At 42.2% G+C, this 24,409-nt stretch overlaps 3 protein-coding genes across 3 annotated transcripts; 1 reads left to right on the top strand and 2 right to left on the bottom strand.

Moving 5' to 3' along the window:
* Positions 1-30: 30 nt before the first annotated feature.
* Positions 31-8,002, top strand: LOC139459184 (uncharacterized). The gene is made up of 2 exons (XM_071240638.1): positions 31-480; positions 7,384-8,002. The coding sequence occupies exons 1-2, from the start codon at positions 93-95 to the stop codon at positions 7,752-7,754; spliced, it is 759 nt and encodes a 252-aa protein (XP_071096739.1). The 5' UTR covers positions 31-92; the 3' UTR covers positions 7,755-8,002.
* A 2,734-nt stretch (positions 8,003-10,736) lies between these two features.
* On the bottom strand, positions 10,737-17,240 carry LOC139459183 (BTB/POZ domain-containing protein 6-like). Its single transcript, XM_071240637.1, has 3 exons — positions 17,146-17,240; positions 13,132-13,409; positions 10,737-12,359 (listed from the first exon to the last, which is right to left on the bottom strand). The coding sequence occupies exons 2-3, from the start codon at positions 13,398-13,400 to the stop codon at positions 11,282-11,284; spliced, it is 1,347 nt and encodes a 448-aa protein (XP_071096738.1). The 5' UTR covers positions 13,401-13,409; positions 17,146-17,240; the 3' UTR covers positions 10,737-11,281.
* A 1,861-nt stretch (positions 17,241-19,101) lies between these two features.
* Positions 19,102-23,296, bottom strand: LOC139459182 (BTB/POZ domain-containing protein 6-like). The gene is made up of 3 exons (XM_071240636.1): positions 23,231-23,296; positions 20,911-21,188; positions 19,102-20,243 (listed from the first exon to the last, which is right to left on the bottom strand). The coding sequence occupies exons 2-3, from the start codon at positions 21,177-21,179 to the stop codon at positions 19,220-19,222; spliced, it is 1,293 nt and encodes a 430-aa protein (XP_071096737.1). The 5' UTR covers positions 21,180-21,188; positions 23,231-23,296; the 3' UTR covers positions 19,102-19,219.
* Between the last annotated feature and the right edge of the window lie 1,113 nt (positions 23,297-24,409).

The following is a 24,409-nucleotide window of genomic DNA, read 5'->3' as shown; positions in this document are numbered from 1 at the left end:
TTTATACCTACTTGACCTGTATAGGTAGGTATGTGTGAAGAGACGGGGCGTAAGCAGCTGTGACTAACTCCTACAGGGGATACGCTGCAGTTATGTTTTGGTCACGGAAAAACTCGCTATCAGCCATGTATGACGAAACTGTGACACTCGAATCTCCCCACGGTTTGAAAGTATCAGTGAAAGTTGAAACGCCTCGCTATAGGACAGGCGACCCGGTGGAAGACGGGTCCCCGAGTGTGGCGTTATATCGAGGTTGTCGTGCAGGACATAGGCTGTGTGGTTTTATATTGAAGAGGTATGTGTGTTCGAGACTGGACAGCGGTCAGCCGAGACTGAACAGCGTTCACGAAGGGGAGTTTAGTATCTGCGATGACGTGATCTGTGACGGAGGGGTGGACGTTGCCTCAGAGTGCCAGAGTATTCTACAACAGGCTGAGGTCATGCAAGTGCCGACATTAGCCATTGCAATGAGTGAAGCAGGTAGGGCAAACACATATATTTCTCGTTCATGATATACCATGTTATACCATGTTATACCATGTTTAGCATTACTTAGGCCCTACTGTTATTGATAAATTTGGTCTTGTGGGGAGGGAAAGTAACTTAAGTAATAAACATCGTTACGACTTCATCATAGTAACACTATCTGCTATACTATAGTCTGCAGTCTGCAGTGACTATTGATACCAAAGCAATTACAGCGATAAAGGCTCATTATAGAATGTATTTGTTATTGTTGATTCAGGTCCTGTGTGGGTGGAAAATAAATAGTAAAGTAATTAACATTGTTAAGTTTTCATAATAAAATAACTAATTGATCATTTTTAGTAAACGCACACTTTCTGAATAAGGGGCGGTTGGGTAGCCTACTGGGTAAAGCGTTTGTCGTCACGCCGAAGGCCCGGGTTCGATTTCCCACAATATGTAAAGCTCATTTCTTGTGTCCTCCGCCGTGATATTGCTGGGGTATTGCTAAAAGCAGCGTAAAACAATACCCGTTCGCCCTTATCAATGAGAGCGAGTAGATGTATGATTTGTTATTGTTGATCCTGTGGGGATGGAACGTAAGTTGGTAATCAATATGTTTCCTAGGCAATATGTATTGTTGAAGGTTTATGTCACGCTTTCCCCGTGAGCTGGTAATACCGTGTTGTCTTATTGACCCTGTATTGATAGAAGCATATGGAAGGCAGGTTTACATAGCGCTCCTCACTGTTTGATCTGCTAGCAGTGAACGCATTCCTTACCAAAGAGCGAGAGAGCTTCGTGTGTTATACGTTTGTATTTCTCCAGTTCAGGAGTTCCAGGAAGAACATGTAGATATGCATTCTACTATACAAATGCCTATCATGTAATACTTTAGCAGGGCTGTATATAACCCGAAATAGTGTATAACCGAATAGTGATAACGTATGTAGACCCCTAAAAAGACTAAAATTGTACCAGCCCTCATTAACAATATTTAGGTCCCGTGAAGATTCCGGTTTGAATAGGTCTTCAGCAACCGATGCTTTGTCGTAAAAGGCGACTAACGGATCCGGGTGGTCAGGCTCGCTGACTTGGTTGATGCGTGTCATCGTATCTCAATTGCGTGGATCGATGGTCATGATGTCAGTCACTGGATTGTCTGGTCCAGACTCGATTATTTACAGGCCACCGTCATTTAACTGGAATACTGCTGAGTGCGGCGTTAAACAACAAACAAACAAACAAAAACAGCCAAACAATATTATTTAGACAATCGGGCTAGGGCCTATTTGCCCATCCCTATTTTGTAATTGTGTAATTGTAATTGTGCGGGGGTGATTTATTGTCTAATATACGCTGGTGAAGAAGCGATCCCTGATATACACCCCATGTCTTTAATACGAATTGCCGACCTAGAAACCCACACTCGCAATGTCTCCGTGCAAGTTCTATAGCTATGTACACAGTAGTATACGCACAGCAATGCGCCTCTCGGTGACATGGCAATCTGGACCAGTCTCCACACATACCCATCTCTCGGCCTTCGTGTTCGGTCAACCTAAAAAACCCGACCGGAATGTTAATACAAAAGTCAAAACGACACTGATGACCCATTTTCCGAAAACAGCCGAGTCGTGACGAGTGTATAATCGGATTGCAGTTCCTGTGTGGACTGCATAGTAACTGTGTAAGTCAATCTGTGACTATTGTGTTACATTAATACCGTGAGCTAATGTATAGCCAGGGAGTGTATATAATTATACGTACAGTAAACTACGGTTATAACGAACTCAAAGGGACCACGAATTTTAGTTCGTTATAAGCATATATACAGCATAAATCCACAAATGGCCGGGAACAACAAAACAAGTTCGTTGTATCCGTTAGTTCGTTATAAGAGTGTTCGTTATAAACGTCGTTTACTGTCTATATGTAATGTCACGGGGAGTTGTCGGTGTGCATGGGTGGTGCGTGGGTGTGTCTGTGTGTACGTGTATGTGTTTGTGCGTGCGTATGTATCTATGAGTGTGTATGTGTGTACGTGTATGTGTTTGTGTGTGCGTTTATGTGTATGTTTGTATGTGTGAGTGTGTATGTGTGTACGTGTATGTATTTGTGCGTCCGTCTATGTATATTTTTGTATGTGTGTGCGCGCGTGTATGTGTGTGCATGAGTGCGTGCATGCGATTATGTGTGTGTATGTATGTGTGCGTGTGTATGTGTGTATGTATATGTTTTGTATTGATTTTGTTTCAATAATGGCTTTCCTCACCTTTTTTAACCCCAAACCGCCCCACTATACAGGGACAGAATATAGCAGGAAATATGAAGACGGAACTTCCGATTAACACATCTGTGTTTTAATGACCCTTTCTACTAAAAGGGGGCACAGGTGGCCAAGCCGTCTGAGGCCCTGCAATTCACTGTGCAGAGTTGCGTCCCTTGAGCACGCCAAAAACCTATGATTGTGGGTTCGAATCCCGGTTCGCCCTGATTATGTTTCTAGATTTGTCAGCGACGTACCCGTGCTCGTGGGTGTCACCGAAGTGGTAAACGTCTGAGACCTGCATCACTGACACGCCGTGATATAACTTGATACTGTTAAAAGCGGCGTTACTCACTCGTGCTCACTCACTTCCAGCTATATGAAGGCGGTCTGAAAATATACGAGTCTGGACAAGACAATCCAGTGATTGACATCATGAGCATCGATCCACGCTATCAGGATACGGTGACCTGCATCGGTCCTATAATACAGCGTCCTGTTAGTGTACGGGAGTTACGATGATCGTATTACTATCATATATATTCATATTTAATATGCAAAATCAGCATTTCTTTCCATGGCGGCTTTGTTTTCTTTGTTGTTTAACGCCGCACTCAGAAATAAACAACCAACCAACAAAGTCGCCGTAGAAATAAATGCTGATTTTGCATATCACATATGAACATCTTTGATATCAATGTTGTGCTGCGTATTCTGAAAGAGAAATATTTTTCACGGCGTACACGTTTTATGGGTTACATCTCAGGTCATGACCAAGGCACATCGACCAAACTTTGTTGACGTGCGTCACAAGTCATTTCTTTACACTTTTTTTAAAACACTGATCTTCCTAAGTGCACCGTGAAATCTGGTCTCTTGCTAATAGGTCACGCGCTGCAATTCAGCCTTTTTAACTTTGACATCTCCTAGCGGTATCTTCCTGATGGGAAATGACGTATTTCATATATGCAGCCAAATCTCGTTAATCCGACAATCGGCTTTATCCAACTCTAATGAAGGGAAACGATTAAATCAGTGCTATTTAGAACCGTTAATCCGTTAATTTCGCACTCCGAATCAGACACACCTAATTTGCAACGAATTACCGAAATCACTCATTAAACAGTCTCGTTAAGCCGACACCGTGGGCAACGAGTTTGTATCGTTATCTATCGTGTAGTTATTGTCCGAAGTGTTCGCACAGGACAGGGCAAATTTTCCCGGGAGTGTTGAAATTGGCTCGTTGCAACCGTATTTCGTCGCTGGTGAAAAAGCTTGTGCGCCATTTTTATTCGTCTGTTATTGATATATATATTTGCTTGAGGTCATAGACGTGTCGTCCACCTCTTGGTACTCAACACTTCAACAGTATGAAAAAACAAATATTGCAAAGCTAGAATCCAGTAGAAAGGGTGTCAATGTATCGATGTTTACGGGACTTGTGACGTCACCTTCCGGCCAACACAGTGAGGCGTGTTCCAAAATGACGGTCGAATTCTCAGGTGAGTTCGTAAGACATTGCTTATGAACATCTGCTGGCGATATGGCAAACTGTCATGTAAGTACAGGTTTATTACTTTATATAGTCATCACACATATCCTATAACTATTTTTCACAAGATATTCTATTAGTCCAACTCCTGAATACTGGAACGTGTGTGTGTGTGTGTGTGTGTGTGTGTGTGTGTGTGATCTAACACTGTAAATAATCGAGTGTGGACCAGACAATCCAGTGATTGATATCATGAGCACCAATAAATGCATTTGGAATACGATGATATGCATCGGCCAAGTCACCGAAGCTGTCAGCCTGATCCATTTAGTCTCCTCGTGCGACAGGCATGGGTTGCTGGGGACCTACATGCATGTATATTATTACCAAGAATCCCCTGCGACCTTCGATTGTCTGGATTTCATGTTGTCTGACCGATTGACTGATGATTGTAAAACTTACTTACTTACTTATATTGGAGATTTAACGTGCGCTTTCCGACTGCAAGCGTATGTCGCACACGGGCCCGGCCAGGCCATTTAATGTGTTTCCAAAAAGGGGAAAAGTGAGTTTGTGCAACCCAGGAGGGGGCTTTAGGGGTTACTTATATAGTAATTTTGAAATTTTGAGATTTGGAAAGAATGCCAAGAGTGGGTGGGGGACGAACTAAGGGAGCTGTGTGTGTTGGGTGGTTATCAAATAAGATAGTTTTGGTTTTAATATTTTATTTGGGGTTTAAATGCGACTAATTAGTCCTGTTTTTATTAGGTATATGCCTAAGGCTTTGAATTTTTCTAATTTATTTTGTGGATTTAGGATTGATTCTAGTGTAAGTCCGGTTTTAAGATTTAGGGTGGTCTGTAGTGTTGTTCGGTGTGTTTGGTAGTGTGTGCAGTGAATGAGTACGTGTTCTGGTGTTTCTTGTTGTTTGCAATGTGGGCAGTTTCCTGTTGTGTGTAGTTTAGCTATTTTACGGTGATTATTTAGTTTGGTGTGGCCTGTTTGTAGTTTGGTAATTATTCTGTCGATTTTTTTGGATGGGTGTAGTATTTTGGGTTTATTTAGGTTTTTTTTGAGTACTTTCCTGATTTGGCTATTTGAGTTTTGGTATATATTTTGCCATTTTTTGTTAATTTTTTGTTTAGTGACACTTTTGATTTCTGATTTTGAGCTGGGTAAGTTTAAGCTTATTTCTGGGAGTTTAAGGGATAATTTTGCTGCTTTATCTGCCTTTTCATTGATTGTGAGAGAAGTGAAGATGTATTTATATCGGCGTCTCCTTTCTTGCCTTTCTTGTATTGGTTGATTGATTGATGGGGCGTTGATGGATGTGTTGATACAGGCATGACATTTGCCGTGTCAGTGATATATACAGAGAGTGAACGAAAGTTGTTATACGCCACAATATTCCAGCTTTATAACAGAAGAGGTGAAGAGATGCCACTGTAGATTATTTAGAGAGTGAGAGAGCGAATGGTGTTCAAAGGCAACGCACACGTGTGTCATCATGAGATCACATTGCTAGATATTCTGGAGTTTTTACAGGAATAAATAAAAATAAATCTTGTCATATGATTATTCAATTTCAATCAAAAATCAAACGTTAATTCATTGTGGGCAGATGAGCGAATTACTTTAAAGAAGCACACTATCAGCCCACAAGCACAGTTTACATAGTCAAACCCGGAATCACGACAGTGCACGAGTTAGTAACTTGTATGACCTCACGTTGAGCAGATCGTGGCAATCATAAGTGTTTAGGAGGACTTATATTTCCCCGGGAGAACCGCGTTCCAGGCACGGACATGAAATATATCATTTTATTACCCACGTGGTGAAGATACAAGTGGTAAGACACTAAATCCGTACGTCACACGTGTGTCGTACAAGGTTGACCTTGTTTTATTCGTTTTGATTGGATAACCGTGACCTCTGTCACACCGGGACTACTTTTTTCATTCATAAAAAACAACTACAAGGCAGAACTGAAGCAATCTCATGTGAGCGAGGGATATTAACAAACACTTTATTAAACCAAACAAGATAGTCACACGCATCAAATTCGGTTTGCATCCTATATAATTTATGCATTGAGCTTCCACAGACATTATATAATCGAGCTATATCCATGCCATTTACAATGTTCGAGTACCGTTCAATTGTCCCAATGAGCGCGATGCACTCGACTACTTTCGCAACTTCCAACTTGATTTAACGTAAAGGGATAAGCGTGGTGAAATGAAGTCAGTTTAAACTATCTGGACAGATATCTAGACTTACTTGGGATGATCCGGTTGTGCCATCAGTGTCCTCTTCGAAGCCTATTGTGTGGCATTGTTTCGGGAGTTGTTTGTTCACGACTGCACGACTAGATCACTCACAGTGAACATTTCCGATACAAATCATTCGAAAACTCCGTAGAAGTGTGCCTGATTTCTGATTATGTGACCCAAAATATCCCAAAGGTGAACAATAACATTCCCTATCTTTAGAGTAAAACGTTGGGTAGATCACGGTTGTCTTTTCTTATTCCGGTGGTGACCTTGCCCTTCGTTCGCAGCTGTCCCTGACATGCAAGCATGAGAGCGTGTTGATTTTCACTTCTTCATTAAAGGGTGCCACGTGACCTTTCGCGATGTCAAGGCTGAACACATTGAAGTAGATAAACCAAAAATGAGTAAATGATTTTGTTTGTTTTTTAAAAAACAAAAGAAACGCGAACACCATATATGTTGGTTAATATATGAAGAATTACTCCTATTCGAGAGATATTAGATTGGTTTGGCGCACAAACGAACAAACTGGTATGTTGTGTGAACCGATGCTCATGAACGCATCACATGTGACGTCATAGATCCATGACACGAGATGCACCATTTGTCTCGTGCAGGATTAGCGTGTACAGTTGGAAATCACGTGCAGCATATCGTGATAAGAATAAAGATACTGTGGTAACACTTGACTGATTGTTAGTTATGTCATTAAGTGGTACGCTTTTGAAACATCTTTTCTTAACGTACATACTTCTCTATATGTTCTATGGTGTGCGTTTCTTTCGGCGGTGAGTATGTAAAATCTAGCAACGTTGGCTGGGATGGAGCTATGTGCATACGACACATTACAAATCTGTCAATAACTTTGTGTTTTGTACTTCTAGATACAGAAGCCGGAGGCATAGCTGCAGTTCTAAAAACCGTATCGACTTTTCACCCAGAACATCTATCGGAAGTTGTGTTGACAGCGTCAAACGAACAAGAAAAGTCCTCTGTTGAATCTCAGTGCCAGGAACTATTTCATCTCGAGTTGAAGACGACACACAAACAGGAAGATTCGATACCTTCATTAAAGGAGGAGTTCGAGCCCTTGTTGAGAGTTCCGCCTGACTCTGGTGGTGTGACGGATGTGGGTCCGACCCTGAGTGAGAACATCGCATCCCGTGTCAGGAAGATGGTTCAGGTGGTGGTAGACTCGCTCATCAGCGTCAAGACTCAGGACGAGGATGACCAGCCGTATCGTAAAACAGAGTAATCTCTGCGAATAAACAGACTGCAAACCCCATCGGCCATGTCGTGTTTTATTACACTGGCAATACACGTGTGTTGATGACAATATTGTATTTTTTAAATATTGAAATATATAAGACGCACATTCATTAGAACACGCTCGTGTTGCCCTGACAACTAAGATACAGTGAGTGGGGATGGGTTGAAGTGGGCTGTCAGTGTGCTCCTTCAAAGTAATTCGCTCATCTGCCCACAATTTTTGATTGAATTTGAATAAACATATGACAAGATTTATTTTTCTTACTCGAGTAAAAACTCCAGAATATCTAGCCATGTGATCTCATGATGACACACGTGTGTGCTGCTTTTGAACACCATTCGCTCTCTCACTCTCCACATAATCTACAGTGATATCTCAGTCAAATATTTTAAATATGACATTAATATTCATTTGAAAAAAGATATTCATCTCTGCTCGCAAACTGGTGCATTGTCTAACGCCTGTGTAAATGCCCGATTTACAGGAATTGACAATACGTTATGACAGTAAAATGCAGTTTAATGCAGTTTCAAGTTGTCATGAACGATTGAATATCATGCCAGGTATTTTTCCCCAGTGGAGTGATGTTCTTGTACTAGACATTGGGGGCGGTCGGGTAGCCTAGTGGTTAAAGCGTTCGCTCGTCACGCCAAAGACCCGGGTTCGAATCCCGACATGGGTACAATGTGTGAAGCCCATTTCTGGTGTCCCCCGCCGTGATGTTGCTGGAATATTGCTAAAAGCGGCGTAAAACCATACTCACTCACTCACTCACTAGACATTGTAGAGTGTCTGTAGGTGAACACTACTCCATTCACTCTTGCAGTCTTGTGTTCTGCCTCACCAGAGACAGTGTCAGGCCCATACATGTCCACACACAGTGCAGATCGCACCCGCTGGAAGGGAGACAACCCGTGGGGAACACGAGGTCGTTTGGCAGATCTCGAGCCATCAAGATTCATCCGGCCTCAGACCACAGTTGCGGGGGAGGTTACGATGTCATGCAGCAGATCTCCACCATCAAGATTTGTTCAAGCCCGTGTAGCGCCGTAATTTCCGGACACCTTTTTCTGTATGTATATAGAGGTGTGTGATTTTTTTCTATACGAATATATTATGCTAAAGACGCTATCATCGAGTCCCTGTGATTTGACGTTGTGTTGACAGCGTCCTCTGTACAATCTCAGTGAGTGAGTGAGTTGGGTTTAACGCCGCTTTTAAGAGTATTCCCGTTATATCGCGGCGTGTCAGCTTAATGTGGGAGGAAAGCCCGAAGTGATGACGTTTACCACTTCGGTGAAACCCACGAGCACGGCGCTGACAAACCTAGAAACATAATCGGGGCGAACCGGGATTCGAACCCCCAATCATAGGTTTCTGGCGTGCCCAAGGGACGCAACTCTACACAGCGAATCGCGGCGCCTTAGACGACTGGGCCACCCGTGCCCCCGTACAATCCCAGTGCCAGGAACAGTTACTGTTTCATCTAGAGTTAAAGAGACCATACAAAAACAGGAAACTTAGATGCAATTTAATACAAGACGAATTTGTTAAAAGGTTAAAATGCGTCTCAAAAACATTATTGTAACAAATTAAACCGTTGATAGCTGCAACGATGAGTTGCATTAGGTATACAAAATTCGTGACAGAGAACTTTTAGTTCGAAAGGAATTAATAGAGCAAAAGACATTTCACAAGAGTATTCTGGACATTTCATATTTATCATTGGATTGGTTCCATGTTATTGTCGATTAGTTAATGATTCAAGCAGCGAGGTAAGATACTTTTCATTTGTAGAATCCGCAGTGAGTCACAAAATCAATAGAGAGATGCTCAATCTGGCACTCGCTTTATAAGTGTAATAATCTTGGACGCGACGTTAAACCCCATTTCACCCCACCTCAATCTGGCACGTAGGCTTCGGTATTTTTCCGATTACAACACACGTGAGTTCATGTCAGATCTAACTTTTAACGAATCAAACTGAGGTATTGTGACATGTGACAAAGAAAGGTTAGATTCAACCCCTTTAAAAAGATACGTTCTGCACTAGAAGGGTGGCGCGGTTCTGGCAGCGACTGAGGCAGATCTATACCACTCTGAGTGTCCAGTCTTTGACGAGTCTAACCTGTTTTGTTTAGAAGCTGCATTTGAAGATGGTGGTGAGGTGAAATGGGGTTTAACGTCGCGTCCAAGATTATTGCACTTATATAGCGACGTGCATGTACGTGTGTGTGTTTGTGTGGCTGCTTGTACTAGTCTGGACTGATGCCGATTTATAGTGCTAGCTCACTGAGATACCATGCCGCAGTTTAACATGAATACCCCACTCAGACACAGTATACTGACTCCGAGCCGACCAGTCCTTGTTTTAGCCCCTTAATGCCGAGCGCCAGAAAGGGTAACAACAAGTACCATCTTTTAACGTCTTTTGGTATGACGCTCTACCACTAGACCACGGAGGCGGTCCCATTTGAAGATGGACTGGAGCGTTATTAAAAGTATGTGAGTATGACCCGTGTGTTTTGTTCAGTCCTTGTACGCAAGGGCCAGCAAATGAATGTTGATGGATACAGTTCGGACTAAGAGTAGATAAACCAATCACTCCTTGACTATGATGACCCGATTCTGACCAAGCGAGTTGCCAAGTCATGGCTTACCTTGCCTATAACATGGAACGACAATAAAATAGGTAACCGTAGTAGGGCTCAGTTAACCCCAAATGCAGTTACGACATGGTGGAGATTCAAAACGCAGTGACGACAAATTCGAGTCCTAGTTGATAGTTCCGCCTGAGTGGTGATGTGACGGATGTCAGGAAGATGGTTCAGGTGGTGATAGACTCGCTGATCAGCGTCAAGACTCAAGGCTGACCAGCCGTATCGTAAAACAGAGTAATCTCTGGGAATAAACAGACTACAAATCCAATCAACTTTTTCGTGTTTTATTACACTGTCAATACACGGTGTTAATGACAATATTGCACATAAGGAGGGGAATTAATGGATGTCAGAATCCTTCATCTTTCATTCACCTGATAAAGGAGTAAGTATGTACCCCGACACGCTGTGTTCCTCATAATAAAGAAGTTGACATCCATAAATTCTCTTCCTTATCACTTCTAAATGCCACTCAAAGGCATGAACACACGCACGCACGCAATCACGCACATCTATACGTTCAACAATTTCAAGGACATTTTCCCCAAATTGTATTTTGCAGTCTTTGGGGCGTTTTCGTTGAAACGAACACCGTCATCAGCATAAGGATGAACTCTAAGCTGAAGCCAAAATAAAATATTCGCATGATAAACAGCCTAAATATTAATCTTAACCCCTCGACAGTCCTTAGATATTAGATAGGATTAAACGTCGCTTTAAAATAATTGATAAGTGCCCTCCCTGTTTGACACATGTGAAATATTTGGAAAGTAATCTGACATTATATTACTTGCTTGTACCACTGATTTCATAATACTGTGCATGTTTTTCACTATTGTTAGCAATTTATCTTCATTTCCGTTTTACCGCATTTTCATAAAAATTCCATATCAAGCCAGGTATTTGTCCACTTTTTGTTGATGTTCCTGTCGTACACATTGAAGAATGTGTGAAGGTGAACACTACTCCATCTACTGTTACTGTATCTGGTCCTTCCCGACCACTTGCAGTGGGACTCCCATCCATGTCCACACACAGAGTATAGGATGTCCCTGCTGTTAGGGAAACACACTCGGGGAACATGACGTCATTCAACTGATAACTCCCTCCGTGTTTCATCCTGGTGTTCAGAAACGGCTCAGCAATCACCGTGTTATTGGAGTCATACACTCTGATACTCAGTGTATACACTTCCCCATCGGGTCCACCATATACCTGACACCCTTCTAGGAGAATGCTCTGAGATGATGAAAACGAGATGGAGTGTCTTCCTGCATTCGAACTAATCAAATTTGAATAAAACCGAAACCTGTTAACATATCTGTAAGTTTTAGACACATCATCTCTGTGGGACGTGTGTAATATTCTCTGAGAATGGTTAAATGGAGAAATATCAACAGCTGAGTTTATTTTTCTGTCCATTATTCGAACTTTTTCATCATCGGTCAGCACTCCGGAAGGACCAACAACGTTCACTAGGAACTCCAGGGGCATGCTGGTAAACCGGATCTCATACCTCAGCTCACCCAGGAATCTCCGTCTGTTCTCTGGCGTGTCAACCACAGCTTCATCCTGGCATCTTGCCTTTGCCCAAGTAAACACTGCGTTAAATAAGTCTTCCTCTTTTGCTTTCATACTATCTGATTTTAGGCACTTCTCGAGACAGTCTGAACAAAGATCCACAAATCCTTGAGATTTGATGACTCTCTCACCTCCTTCTGTCAGGATCTTCAGGGCCTTCTGTTCCAAGTCTAGCTCTCCGTAACCATGACACTGCTCCAGGATCTGACAGACACTGTGTTCTGACAGGGACTTCTCCAGGAATGTTACACAAAGACTGTACAACGAATCTATAAAATACTTCCTGGATGTGTACAAAAGTCCGGCAACTGTATCTGCTTTGATGGTTGCCTTGTCTGTGTATACATACCTACAATAAACACAAAGCAAGAAATAGATATGACGAACCAAATGAAATGGGTTGATAGGGCTAGATTATAACACCCTAAGGAACGCAAAGCAGTTTAGTTATTCCATTAACTGGATAGTAAGTGAGTGAGTTGGGTTTAACACCGCTTTTAATAGTATTACAGTTATATCGCGGCGTGTCAGCTTAATGTGGGAAGAAAGCTCGAAGTGATGCAGGTCTCAGACGTTTACTACTTCGGTGAAACCCACGGGCACGGGTATGGTGCTGACAAACCTAGAAACATAATCGGGGCGAATCGGGATTCGAACCTACAATCATAGGTTTCTGGCGCGTCCGAAGGAACGCAATTCTGCACAGCGAATAGCGGCGCCTTAGACGACCGGGCCACCTATGCCCCCTAACTGGATAGGATTTCTTGAATACTTCACCTGTTACGGAAAAAAATCATCTAGGGCTAATATGAACGAAATAATATTCGTCTGTTCGTCAGTTTACACAACAAAAGACCCGTGAAGATCTGGGGTAGAATAAGTCTCCAGCAACCCAAGCTTGCCGTAAAAGACTATGCTTGTAGTAAGAGGCGACTAACGGGATCATCCATGTCATCGTATCCCAAATGCGTGGTTCGATGCTCATGATGTCAATCACTGGACTATCTGGTCCAGACTCGATTATTTACAGACCCCCGTCATATAACTGAAATATTGCTGAGTGCGGCGTTAAACAACAAACAAACAAACAAACAAATTATACAACAAAGCGAGGACCTTACCTCAAGAATTCCCTGAAGACGTCTGGTTCAATATCAGGGATGGTCACCTCCTCTGTCTCCGCCAGAGGGCCACAGAACATGGCATGGAAGACACAGCTGCGACTGACAAGAACGTAGCGGTGTGCTCGGACCATCTGCTTCTCTGATCCTACCCGGAAGGTGACGTCACTGAAGTCTTCTGTGTCGAGCATGCGCAGATTACATTCTGTGACGGACTTCCCTGCCTGCCAGTCGTCCACATATCCAGACTCTCGGTTCTCACTTGACATTTTCTCAATCTAGAAAACGGCAACATGTCATACGATGGTTTAATATTTGAACATGCTGTAGCAAATTATACGCACTATCTTAATAATAAAACTTCAACGCCAAAGAATACCCTGTCTCGATTATCAGACGAAACAGATAACAAAATAGCTGCAAAAAATATGGGTATGGATCACTGAAAATCAGGGAGGACACCACGTGTAAAAAGTGTAAGAATGACCTGCCCATCCGGTAGCACCCGCTGCTCGCACAATCTGCATAAAAAAGGGTGTCTGTTGCCTGACACGGCACAGCAGAACTCCTGCAATACGTCACACAAGAAAAGACATCATCCTATTTTAGACATGCTGTATGCGAGAATCAATATGAGTGAGTGAGTTTGGTTTAACGCCGCTTTTAACAGTATTCCAGTTATATCGCGGCGTATCAGCTTAATGTGGGTGGAAAGCCCGAAGTGATGCAGGTCTCAGATGTTTACCACTTCGGTGAAACCCACGAGCAAGGGTATGGTGCTGACAAACCTAGAAACATAATCGGGGCGAACCGGGATTCGAACCCACAATCATATGTTTCTAGCGTGACCAAGGGACGCAACTCTGCACAGCGAATCGCGGCGCCTTAGACGAGTGATATTGAGAGCCATTTAATATTTACTTGAACCTCATGTGGAAAGAGATCGTGCGTTTGATTGACGTTGATCAACTTCATTTTAAACTGCCAAAAGATTCTGATACCTAGCAGACAGATCGTTTCAAATTTCACTGGGGATAAAATCAAGTACCTGAGCACAAAAGTCTAATTTGCAGAACAATCTCATTTACGTCATAACCTTTACTTTGATATGACGCCTCTCTTCATCAAGATCCTATGTCTTACACAGGAGGTCGAACCCTTGGCAAAATCTGACCATTCAATATAAATGAAGTATGTGGGTGTTTTACAACCAACAGAATGATGTCGGGTATCTAAACTCGGTTTCATTTTTTGAAACATAAAACCCACATAGAATATACGTTTTGCTTCAATAGTACTCTCTTTTTGGCACAGATGTCATAGCGCCAAGAAACGACAGTATGTATAAATAGTGAGTTTGGTTTAACGCCGCTTTTAACAGTATTCCAGTTATATCGCGGCGTGTCAGCTTAATGTGGGAGGAAAGCCCGAAGTAAATCAGGTCTCAGACGATTACCACTTCGGTGAAACCCACGAGCACAGGCATGGTGCTGACAAACCTAGAGACATAATCGGTGGAAAACCGGGATTCGAGCCCACAATCATAGGTTTCTGGCGTGTCCAAGGGACGCAACTCTGCAAAGCGAATCGCGGCACCTAAGACGACCGGGCCAGACCGTGCCCCCCGTATGTGTAATAAGAATGGCTGTTACTATTTCCATTCGGAAATATGTTCATTTTCGAGATTCACAAATAAGATATGCTGACGAAGATTCCGTGTTAGAATAGGTCTTCAGTAACCCATGCTTGCCGTAAAAGGTGACTATGCTTGTCGTAAAAGGCGACTAACGGGATCGGGTGGTCAGGCTCGCTGACTTGGTTGATGCATGTCATTGATTCCAATTGCGTGGATCGATGCTCATAATATTAATCAGACTCGATTATTTACAGACCGCCGTCATATAGCTGGAATATTGCTGAAGGCGCCGTAAAACAACAAACCAACCAAATCATTCACTCGTACTAAGAAGTTAGAAGCATCGGCAAGGAGGTTCCCTTGTCGCGACCTAGATGCTATGTAGGGCTTCTGTGATGTTTATGAAGAGAGGTATCGTACCAGAGTGAGAAAGTGTTTATTTCTGCAAAGAAACCACCAGCCCATTATACAATATATGATAGGTAGGCCTACGCGACAAAACGCAAAGAATAATGAGGAACGAAGCGTGGTTTATTTCACGATATAATGTTTTTGAAATCTCTGAACGGAGAAACTGAGTATTCATGATGTTTATTTTACAGAATTTCTAATATAGAAATCTCACAGTTGTCCAATTCCCTGAAATCCGTAAAACATCTTGACGGAATGCGGATAAACAAAAGCCTTTCTCACCGGAAAGCATGGTACTCGCCCCATACCCCAAGGGGGCTAAAAACAATACTCACCACTAATGAGAAGAAACAACAAAGCGCTATTAAAATATCTTATTACCATATCTGACTGACTACCGTTACACACGAACATATTGTTCTTTCATGACGTCCTGTCTGGAGATTCGAACATGCCCTCGCAAATTGATGACGTCGTATATATTGGACGACGTTATTCTTGAGAGGGAAGTGTCCAGAGTGAGTTGTTCCTCACAGATGTAGCTGTAGAAAGCAGATGAACGCAATGGCCTCTACAATTGTCAGAGATATGACAATCGGTATTGTGAGAAATTGTGAAGATGATCGCCGAAAATTGTGAGTATACAAAACTGTTAACCCCCTATACATAAAATGGAGTTGCTGCGCCCCTCATGGTTTATTCTCCCTGCAGTGTTTTATTGTACGATAAACTCCCACGTTGATTTCTTAATTATATGACACTATCTTAAAACCATGCGCCATACAATCACAAAAGCATCACATACTGACAAAATAGAAGACACTTTCTTTTAGAGCTAGCAACACATCAGTTGATACCACATTTACTTTTTGATAAATTCAGTTGTAAACTTGCAATTGGGAGCTGTAATATTATATCTACGGTAAACAGTAGATAATTTTAAAATGCAAATTCAATACAGAAGTCTGGAACAACACAAACTGGACATACTCTTTTATTGATGGCTGAACCCTTCTATGGTTGATGAGTAGAACAACGGCATTTACACAATGCAATACGTTAGGCTGGGAATGTAACTAAGGCTGGGACGAGTCCGAATTTACTACCCGGATCAACCAAGTCACCGAGCCTGACGACCCGATCCCGTTAGTCGCCTTTTACGCCAAGCATGGGTTGCTGAAGACGTATTCTACCCCGGATCTTCACGGGCCTCAAACAAGATGTGATGCTGCTGACTGATATATTGCAGCAGTCAGCCCGTACTGTGTACGACAACATTATCACTAGAAATACAAGAGGCCAGTGAAACAGCCTCATCTATTTTATATTTAGATCTAAGCATAAAAATTCAGAGTGACAAAAATCTTCACATACAAATCTTTAAAATATCACTAAAGGGACGCAACTCTGAGGCTGTGTCATCTACTGCCAGACTCAACAAAGCTATACAATATAAACAGGACGTGCTTGACTTCAATCAATAACTGCTGCTACTGTACGTGTTCCTGTAGTTTACGGGATGTGTCTCTTCATCTCACAGTCTTGACAAAACACATGCGACACCTATTTCTAGAATAATAACACGTACATGTCATGTTGTCAGTCTACAGCGTGCTCGTTTCTTGACTTCGCTGAGTTCCGGCCCTAGCCCGATTGTATAGACGTTGTCCACTAAGGGAGGGCATTGATACGGACAAGATTCACCTCTTGCTGTGACTTGATATCACACACATATCAGCGATAACTCGCTGCCCAAACAAAATCATCAAGGGTTTTTCTCGCATTCGAATGATTCACCCCTTCATCTCGCGCTCTCGACAAAATATAAAGCACACATTTCTTTTGTAGTGAGGTTGGATATATCGTTACATGTGCCTAGTGGATCCACGTGCTGTGAATATATGTAATCTGTACTTAATACATTGCCCCACAACGCTATTAGCTTACACAAACAATTTACAACCTACCTTCCTGTGACGAGACCAGCGAATGTGAATGTTTACAATGGTTGCGTTACGACTTCCGCTTTCAAGTTTGATATTTTATGTGTGCTTTTCTCAGTTTCTACCAAGCTCCTTCCCAGCGCGTGACACCTTCGTTACACTCTCGGTAACATCGCTGCCACCAGTGTGGGCGCGGCCATTTCAAGAATCTTGAAATTTGCCCTCCAACCTCATATGTAGTAACGTTTATACTTTTGTTTATGTCTTTGGGAATGCCATCATATTTCAATTTGAAAAGGTTTACGACTGACCATGTTTTCCAGATGAATTTACTTTGTTGTTTTGATAATCAGATTGGTTCGAGATTGCAGACTAACGGAAAATAAACCAACTTCTCCCTTACATTCTTACTATATCAATAACACGATAGTTTTATTGAAACAGAAATTCTAATTGACAAACGAAGAAAGTAATTTAGCAGAGATAAGTGTATTCGGCGTCACGACAGTCGTCACTTGTTTTGTAAACATAACGGTCATTCGGTTGCGAGTTCAACTCCAAGCATGGTTGTGGCCACCTATTCACAGTGGGGAGTTTTGACTGGTGGCAGCGATAGTATAGAGAGCTCCGGGAACGTACTATCGCTGTGAGGAGCTTGAGTTTCTACATGGCAAGGGAGATAACTCCTTCGTCACCTGGAACTCTCGCGTATCAAGCTTGTCAGTGCGTAATGTGACTGCACGTTTTAAACCAGGTGCTTAAATTACAGATTTTAACAATTTTGATTGAGTAACATTTTATCCAAATTTAAGCCCAGGGCGTGTCTATCCTATGCGTTTAAACTTTAAAATACTGAGTATCCAGAATACCACCTACGTGGAGCTTGAGACCACCTCATCAGTTTCATATTTAGATCTATGCATAAAGATTCAGAGTGACAAGACACTCTCCACAAGACTGTATGACAAGAGGGATGACTTCAACTTTCCCTTCATGTCGAGCAATATTCCAGCAGCTCCAGCCTTTGGGGTTTACATTTCGCAATTTTATATTTAGTTAGGATGGTAACCATGTCAACAAGCCAAATGTCACATTTTTTAAATTTGGGATTGAGAAAAAAATACTCTTGACCTTGAGGTATGTGAGATGCTTGAATATTTACATAATCTGAATCCTGTGTTCTTGCATGAAGTTTAAGTGCTCTTTGCCTTGTGGTATGTGAGATGCTTGAATATTTACATAATCCGAATCCTGTGTTCTTGTATTAAGTTTAAGTGCTCTTTGCCTTGTGGTATGTAAGATGCTTGAATATTTACATAATCTGAATCCTGTGTTCTTGCATGAAGTTTAAGTGCTCTTTGCCTTGTGGTATGTGAGATGCTTGAATATTTACATAATCCGAATCCTGTGTTCTTGTATTAAGTTTAAGTGCTCTTTGCCTTGTGGTATGTAAGATGCTTGAATATTTACATAATCTGAATCCTGTGTTTTTGCATGAAGTTTAAGTGCTCTTTGCCTTGCGGTATATGAGCTGCTTGAATATTTACATAATCTCAATCCTGTATTTTTGTATGTGTTTAAGTGCCCTTTGCCTTGTGGTATGTGAGCTGCTTGAATATTTACATAATCTGAATCCTATATTTTTGTATGTGTGTAAGTGCTCTTTGAGTATGTGAGAAACATGTCTGCATGAATTAAACCAACTTAAATGGTGGTCTTGTGATCGCATTGTTGTGCGATACGTGTGCGTTGTGCTCAGGATACGTGTGCGTCAGTGCTGTTGCTATCAACCAGTGGTTTCCTTGCCACAGAATCAAATGCAATTGAAGCCGAAACATGACCCTCCCACATAACTGCATATCGCTCAGGCAACTACAGTAAACTACGTTAATAACGAACACGCTTATAACGAACTGACGGATATAACGTACTGTTTTTGGTCCCGGGCAACTCTCGGGTATTTGCAGTGCACATCCTGTATATAACCTTTTAACGAACTACGGTTATAACGAATCAAAATTAGTGGCCCCTTTGAGTTTGTTATAACCGTAGTTTACTGTATATCCATCTTGGGTCCAATGTCAGCTGCTGAAACAGTCTATGACTCGAGGTGGAATATCAACCCAGGAATCTGCCTCCTATCGCCGTATGGAGACGTTTTGAACATAAATCTTACTCCATCCACGGCGATACTGCTTATTCCACTGCAGCAACTGTAGTAAGTGTCAGGTCCAACCATGTCAACACACAGGTTATAGGTGTTGCCTGCTGTCAGTAGAACTGATTCAGGAAACAGAATATCGTTCAGCTGCCCTTGGCCAGAAAGTTTCATCCTGGTGTTCAGCAGGGGTTCGGCAATCAGAACATTGTTCAGGCTGAACACTCTGGCCCTCAGTTTGTACATATCACCACCGTATCCGCCATACACTTGACATCCACGCAGATGAATACTCTTACTAAGATTAATCGTGATGGCCTGTCTTCCTGCTTTGATAAGACTGTACTCTGTTTTACATAACCTGTTGACATATCTGAGCAAATTCCTCTTGATTTGTATACCCTGTGGTTGTTTGAACGGATATATATTAACTGCAGTGTCGACTTTTTTGTCCATAATTCGTACTCTCTCGCTGTCTGTCAGCACCCCAGATGGGCCTACCACCTTCACAAGAAACTCCAGGGTGAAGGGTGTAAACCGGATCTCATACCTCAGCTCTCCCAGGACTCGTCGTATATACTCAGGCGTGTCATAGACACTGTTCATCTTACAACATTCTTTAGCCCAAGACAGTGTTGCCTCGAAAACTTCTTCCTCTTTCGCTTTTCTATTGTCAGACTTCAAAAACATCCTCAGACAATCAGAACACAGATTGATAAACCCTGGAGACTTGATGACTCTCTCCCCTCCTTCAGTCAGGATATTCAGGGCCCTCTGTTCCAGGTCCAGCTCCCCGTAACCATGACACTGCTCCAGGATCTGACAGACATTGTCTTCTGACAGGGACGTCTCCAGGAACGTTAGACACAGATCGTACAATGCATCTACAGAATACTTCCTTGATGTATACATTAACCCGGTGACTGTGTCAGCGTTGATGGTTGTCTTGTCTGTGTACACATACCTACAATAAACACAAAGCATGAAATGTTTTCTGATATGAGCTACGTCTAGATTTAGGTTTTTAACTTTCAGAAAAGTCAATGCATTTAGTTTGTCTTTTAATTCTAGATTTCTTGAATACATCCTTCTATTATAGAATTATATTATTATCCCACATCCAGGGCTGATATGAACTTAGTCATAGTCAGTACGTCAATGGGGGCACGGGTGGCCCAGTTGTCTAACGCGCCGCAATTCGCTGTGCAGAGTTGCGTCCCTTGGACACGCCAGAAACCTATGATTGTGGATTCGAATCTCGGTTCGCCCCGATTAGGTTTCTAGGTTTGTCAGCACCATACCCGTGCTCGTGGGTTTCACCGAGGTGGTAAACGTCTGAGACCTGCATCACTTCGTGCTTTCGTCCAACATGCCGTGATATAACTGGAATAAGTTTAAAAGCGGCGTTAAACCCAACTCTCTCACTCACTCACTGATACGCCGTGATATAACTGGAATATTGTTTAAAGCGGCGTTAACCCCAACTCACTCACTCACACTCAGTACGTTAATATTGTATGATCCGTTTTGAATAGTAACATGAAGTCAAAAGACATATTTGTTTGTGTTGGTCGGATCTATTCCATTCAATCTACATACTGTTTTAGAAACATTCCAAACAAGGGTTTTACCTCAAGAACTCATTAAAGACGTCTGCATCAATGTCAGGGATGGTTACCTCCCCTGTCTCCGCCAGGGGGCCACAAAACATGGCATGGAAGACACAGCTGCGACTGACAAGGACGTAGCGGTGAGCTCGGACCACCTGTTTCTCTGACCCCACCCGGAAGGTGACGTCACTGAAGTCTTCAGTGTCGAGCATGCGCAGATTACACTCTGTGACAGACTTCCCTGACTGCCAGTTGTCCACATATCCAGACTCTCGGCTTACATGCGACATTGGCTTAATCTAGAAAACGGAATTATATCATACAATTGTTGAACATCTATTGTTGAATATAACAACCTATTTCACATGTGTTTTTGAGAGATATTGTTTCACTTGAACATAAACTTGTAAAGAGATCCAGAGATTGATTGACGTATATCGCCTTCGTTTTAAACTGCCAGATCATTCTGATAATCAGCATGCAGGTTTCAAACATTTCTCTCTTTTTAATTTTTTTTTTTTATTATTCAATTCAGTATTTGACGTTATGCTGTTACTTATTTTCACATAAAGTAACATGACACGTAATATTCTAGTTGGGGGCACAGGTGGCCCAGTCGTCTGAGGCGCCGCGATTCGCAGTGCAGAGTTGCGTCCCTTGGGCACGCCAGAAACCTATGATTGTGGGTTCGAATCCCGGTTCGCCCCGATTATGTTTCTAGCTTTGTCAGCACCATACCCGTGCTCGTGGGTTTCGCGATTTAACTGGAATACTGTTAAATGTGGCGTTAAACCCAACTCACGCACTCTAAAATATACTAGTTAAAGTGATTGTTTCAATCCTCACAGTGGATAGAATCGGATACCTAGTTGAGTGAGATAAATGAGTGAGTGAGTTGTGTTTAACGCCGCTTTTAACAGTATTCTAGTCATATCACGGCGTTTGATTGAGAGGAGTTTAATAACACTTTGAAAAAGCCAGGTTATAAATTAAATGTAATTTGATGAACAAGTTCATTTTTAAAGTCATATCCCTTACTCTGGGGGGCGGTGGGGTAGCCTAGTGATTAACGCGTTCACTCGTCACGCCGAAGATCCGGGTTCGATTCCCCATATTGGCACAATGTGTGAAGCCCATTTCTGGTGTCCCCCGCCGTGATATTGCTGGAATATTTCTTAAAACGGCGTAAAACCTCACTCAGATACTCGCCCTTTGCTCTGCCATGATACCTCTCTGCATGAAGGTCTGACATCTGACACAGGGCGTCACTTCATGACTCAAACACGCTCTAACGACATGGGTAGTTGGTTTGGTGGTTGGTTTGTTGTGTAACGCCGCACTCAGCAATATTCCAGCTAAATGACGGCGGTCTGTAAATAATCGAGTCTGGACCAGACAATCCAGTGATTGTGGTCGTTGTGTATCGTACAATAAAACACTGCAGAGAGTATAAACTACTTGGGGCTGCACTCATCGTGGATTATTCTCCCTGCAATTTTTTATTGTACGATACACAACGACCTAGAGTCGTATATTTCTTAAATGAATTAAGATAGCATGTTTTCAACACATCCCATTTTATGAAGCAGGGAGGGCGCGCAACAGGTGTGGTGATGGTGACACTCATACACATCATCATATCAGTCAGCCTGACAGCCATATCATATATCATTAAAGGGACGCAACTCTGTCGAGGTTGTGTAAGATAGTGCCAAGTTCAACAAAGCTGTATAAAACTCACCTACACATAATATACCAATATAAACAATATAACTGCTATAACTGTACATGTTTATCTCAACATGTATCTCTTCATCTCATAGTATTGACACAATATATGCGACATATATTTCTAGGATAATAACAAAACATGACTAGCTGATGACATATCGTCAGTCGGCTAGTTTCACAACACTGTCCACGAAGACAGTGCGCTTCTAGGGAAACCATTCACCTCTTGCTGTGATTTGATGTCACATAGTTGATATCACACACAGGATATCCGCGATAACACGCTCCCTAAAGAGGAACATTAACACATTTGTATGATCACGAGGTATGAGGTATCGTCACACGTGTTCTAACTGTGTGGATGTCACACAGGGTATCAGCAATTAAGTCTTACCCCACCCCACCCCCCCCCCCCCCCCCCCACCCCCCCAAAGCAGTGCAAACACTGATTCATCTGTCAATGTCGAGTCAATCATCTGTCAATGTCGAATAAATGAAAATATTCCCCAAAACATGTTGATCTACATGATGTGGATATGTGTTCCGGATATATAACGCTCAACACATTCCCACATGCTACATTAGCTTCGACCGACAGTTTAGAACCTACCTTGGTGTGACGAGCCTAGCGAATATGAGTATTTACACCTGAAGACACAAGTTTCGTTTTCAAACTTCCGCTTTCCAATCTGGTATTTTATGTGTGCATTTCTCAATTTCTATATGACAAGGGAGAGAACTCATTCGTCACATGGGGGTTCTTCCCAGGTGTCAAACTTATCAGTGTGTAAAAAAGTTACAAGAAAACATTGATGAAGAGCATCACAGTTCCCCGCCATATGTGATGCCTCACAAACGCATAATTATGATGTTACTGAAAGGCATGAAGGAGCATAATTATATTCACCACAAATAAGACAACGCTGTTTTGGAAAGAATATTATTTATTTTGAGCATTGGGCACTACTGTTGATACATTTGCATAGGGTAGGTCTATTTAAAAACAGTTTTCTTGTTTAACGCGTACTCAGCATTATTCCAGCTATTTGATGATGGACTGTAAATAATCGAGTTTTGACCAGACAATCCAATGATTGACATCAAGAGCACCGAACTACGCAATTGGAATATGATGGCATGCATCAACCAAATCAGCGAGCCTGACTACCCAATCCTTCACGTCGCCTCTTACGGCAAGCATGGGTTGCTGAAGACCTAGCTAATAAGTCATACAAAGCATTTTTGACGTATGCGACAGTTCCTTTTATATTTTTCAGAATTTTCCAAAATCTGTGCGAACATCACCAGGTGTAACCATGGAGGAGGTGCCTGTAGAATGAAGGCCATGTTGATGTATGTCATTTGAAGTGGAGAACATCTCAGAACCAGAACTAATCAATAACGGAGATTCCTCGTGTTATACGTGTTGGGGTCAGTTTCTTTTTGTATGTCTTTCTTTCAAAAAAATAGTAATTATGATCATGATGAGTTGAGTTACTTGGTCTTTTTCTATGTACTGTTTTTTTGTCCAGTGTCAGTAACTGTTGTGGAATGTGGTTTACTTGTAACAATGACTGATGTGTGTTCATATGATATGGTATAGACGCAAATAGATTTGAGCCCTTGCACACAAAATCTATGATAGCGACCAGCGCTACGGCTGTGCACTGAATTCTATTAAACGGTTGAAAAATACTACAGGCTCTATGCAAATTCGCCGACACACTACTCGCCATTTCGCTTTGACTTTGCTTCCAAACGTTTCATATGTGGCTATGTGCAGTGAACT

The sequence above is a fragment of the Haliotis cracherodii genome, unplaced genomic scaffold (assembly GCF_022045235.1).
Source record: "Haliotis cracherodii isolate W230 unplaced genomic scaffold, xgHalCrac1.p SCAF_13, whole genome shotgun sequence".
NCBI classification, from domain to species: domain Eukaryota; kingdom Metazoa; phylum Mollusca; class Gastropoda; order Lepetellida; family Haliotidae; genus Haliotis; species Haliotis cracherodii.
Note: the sequence above shows the minus strand (reverse complement) of the source record. Positions and strands in the feature narration are given on the sequence as shown.

Excerpts from the sequence above, each read along its gene's own strand:
- LOC139459184 (XM_071240638.1), top strand. The coding sequence starts at position 93 with ATGTTTTGGTCACGGAAAAACTCGCTATCAGCCATGTATGACGAAACT. Across the intron at positions 481-7,383 it reads CATTGCAATGAGTGAAGCAG|ATACAGAAGCCGGAGGCATA; the intron begins GTAGGGCAAACA and ends TTGTACTTCTAG.
- LOC139459182 (XM_071240636.1), bottom strand. The coding sequence starts at position 21,179 with ATGTCGCATGTAAGCCGAGAGTCTGGATATGTGGACAACTGGCAGTCA. Across the intron at positions 20,244-20,910 it reads GTCTTTAATGAGTTCTTGAG|GTATGTGTACACAGACAAGA; the intron begins GTAAAACCCTTG and ends TGTTTATTGTAG.
- LOC139459183 (XM_071240637.1), bottom strand. The coding sequence starts at position 13,400 with ATGTCAAGTGAGAACCGAGAGTCTGGATATGTGGACGACTGGCAGGCA. Across the intron at positions 12,360-13,131 it reads GTCTTCAGGGAATTCTTGAG|GTATGTATACACAGACAAGG; the intron begins GTAAGGTCCTCG and ends TGTTTATTGTAG.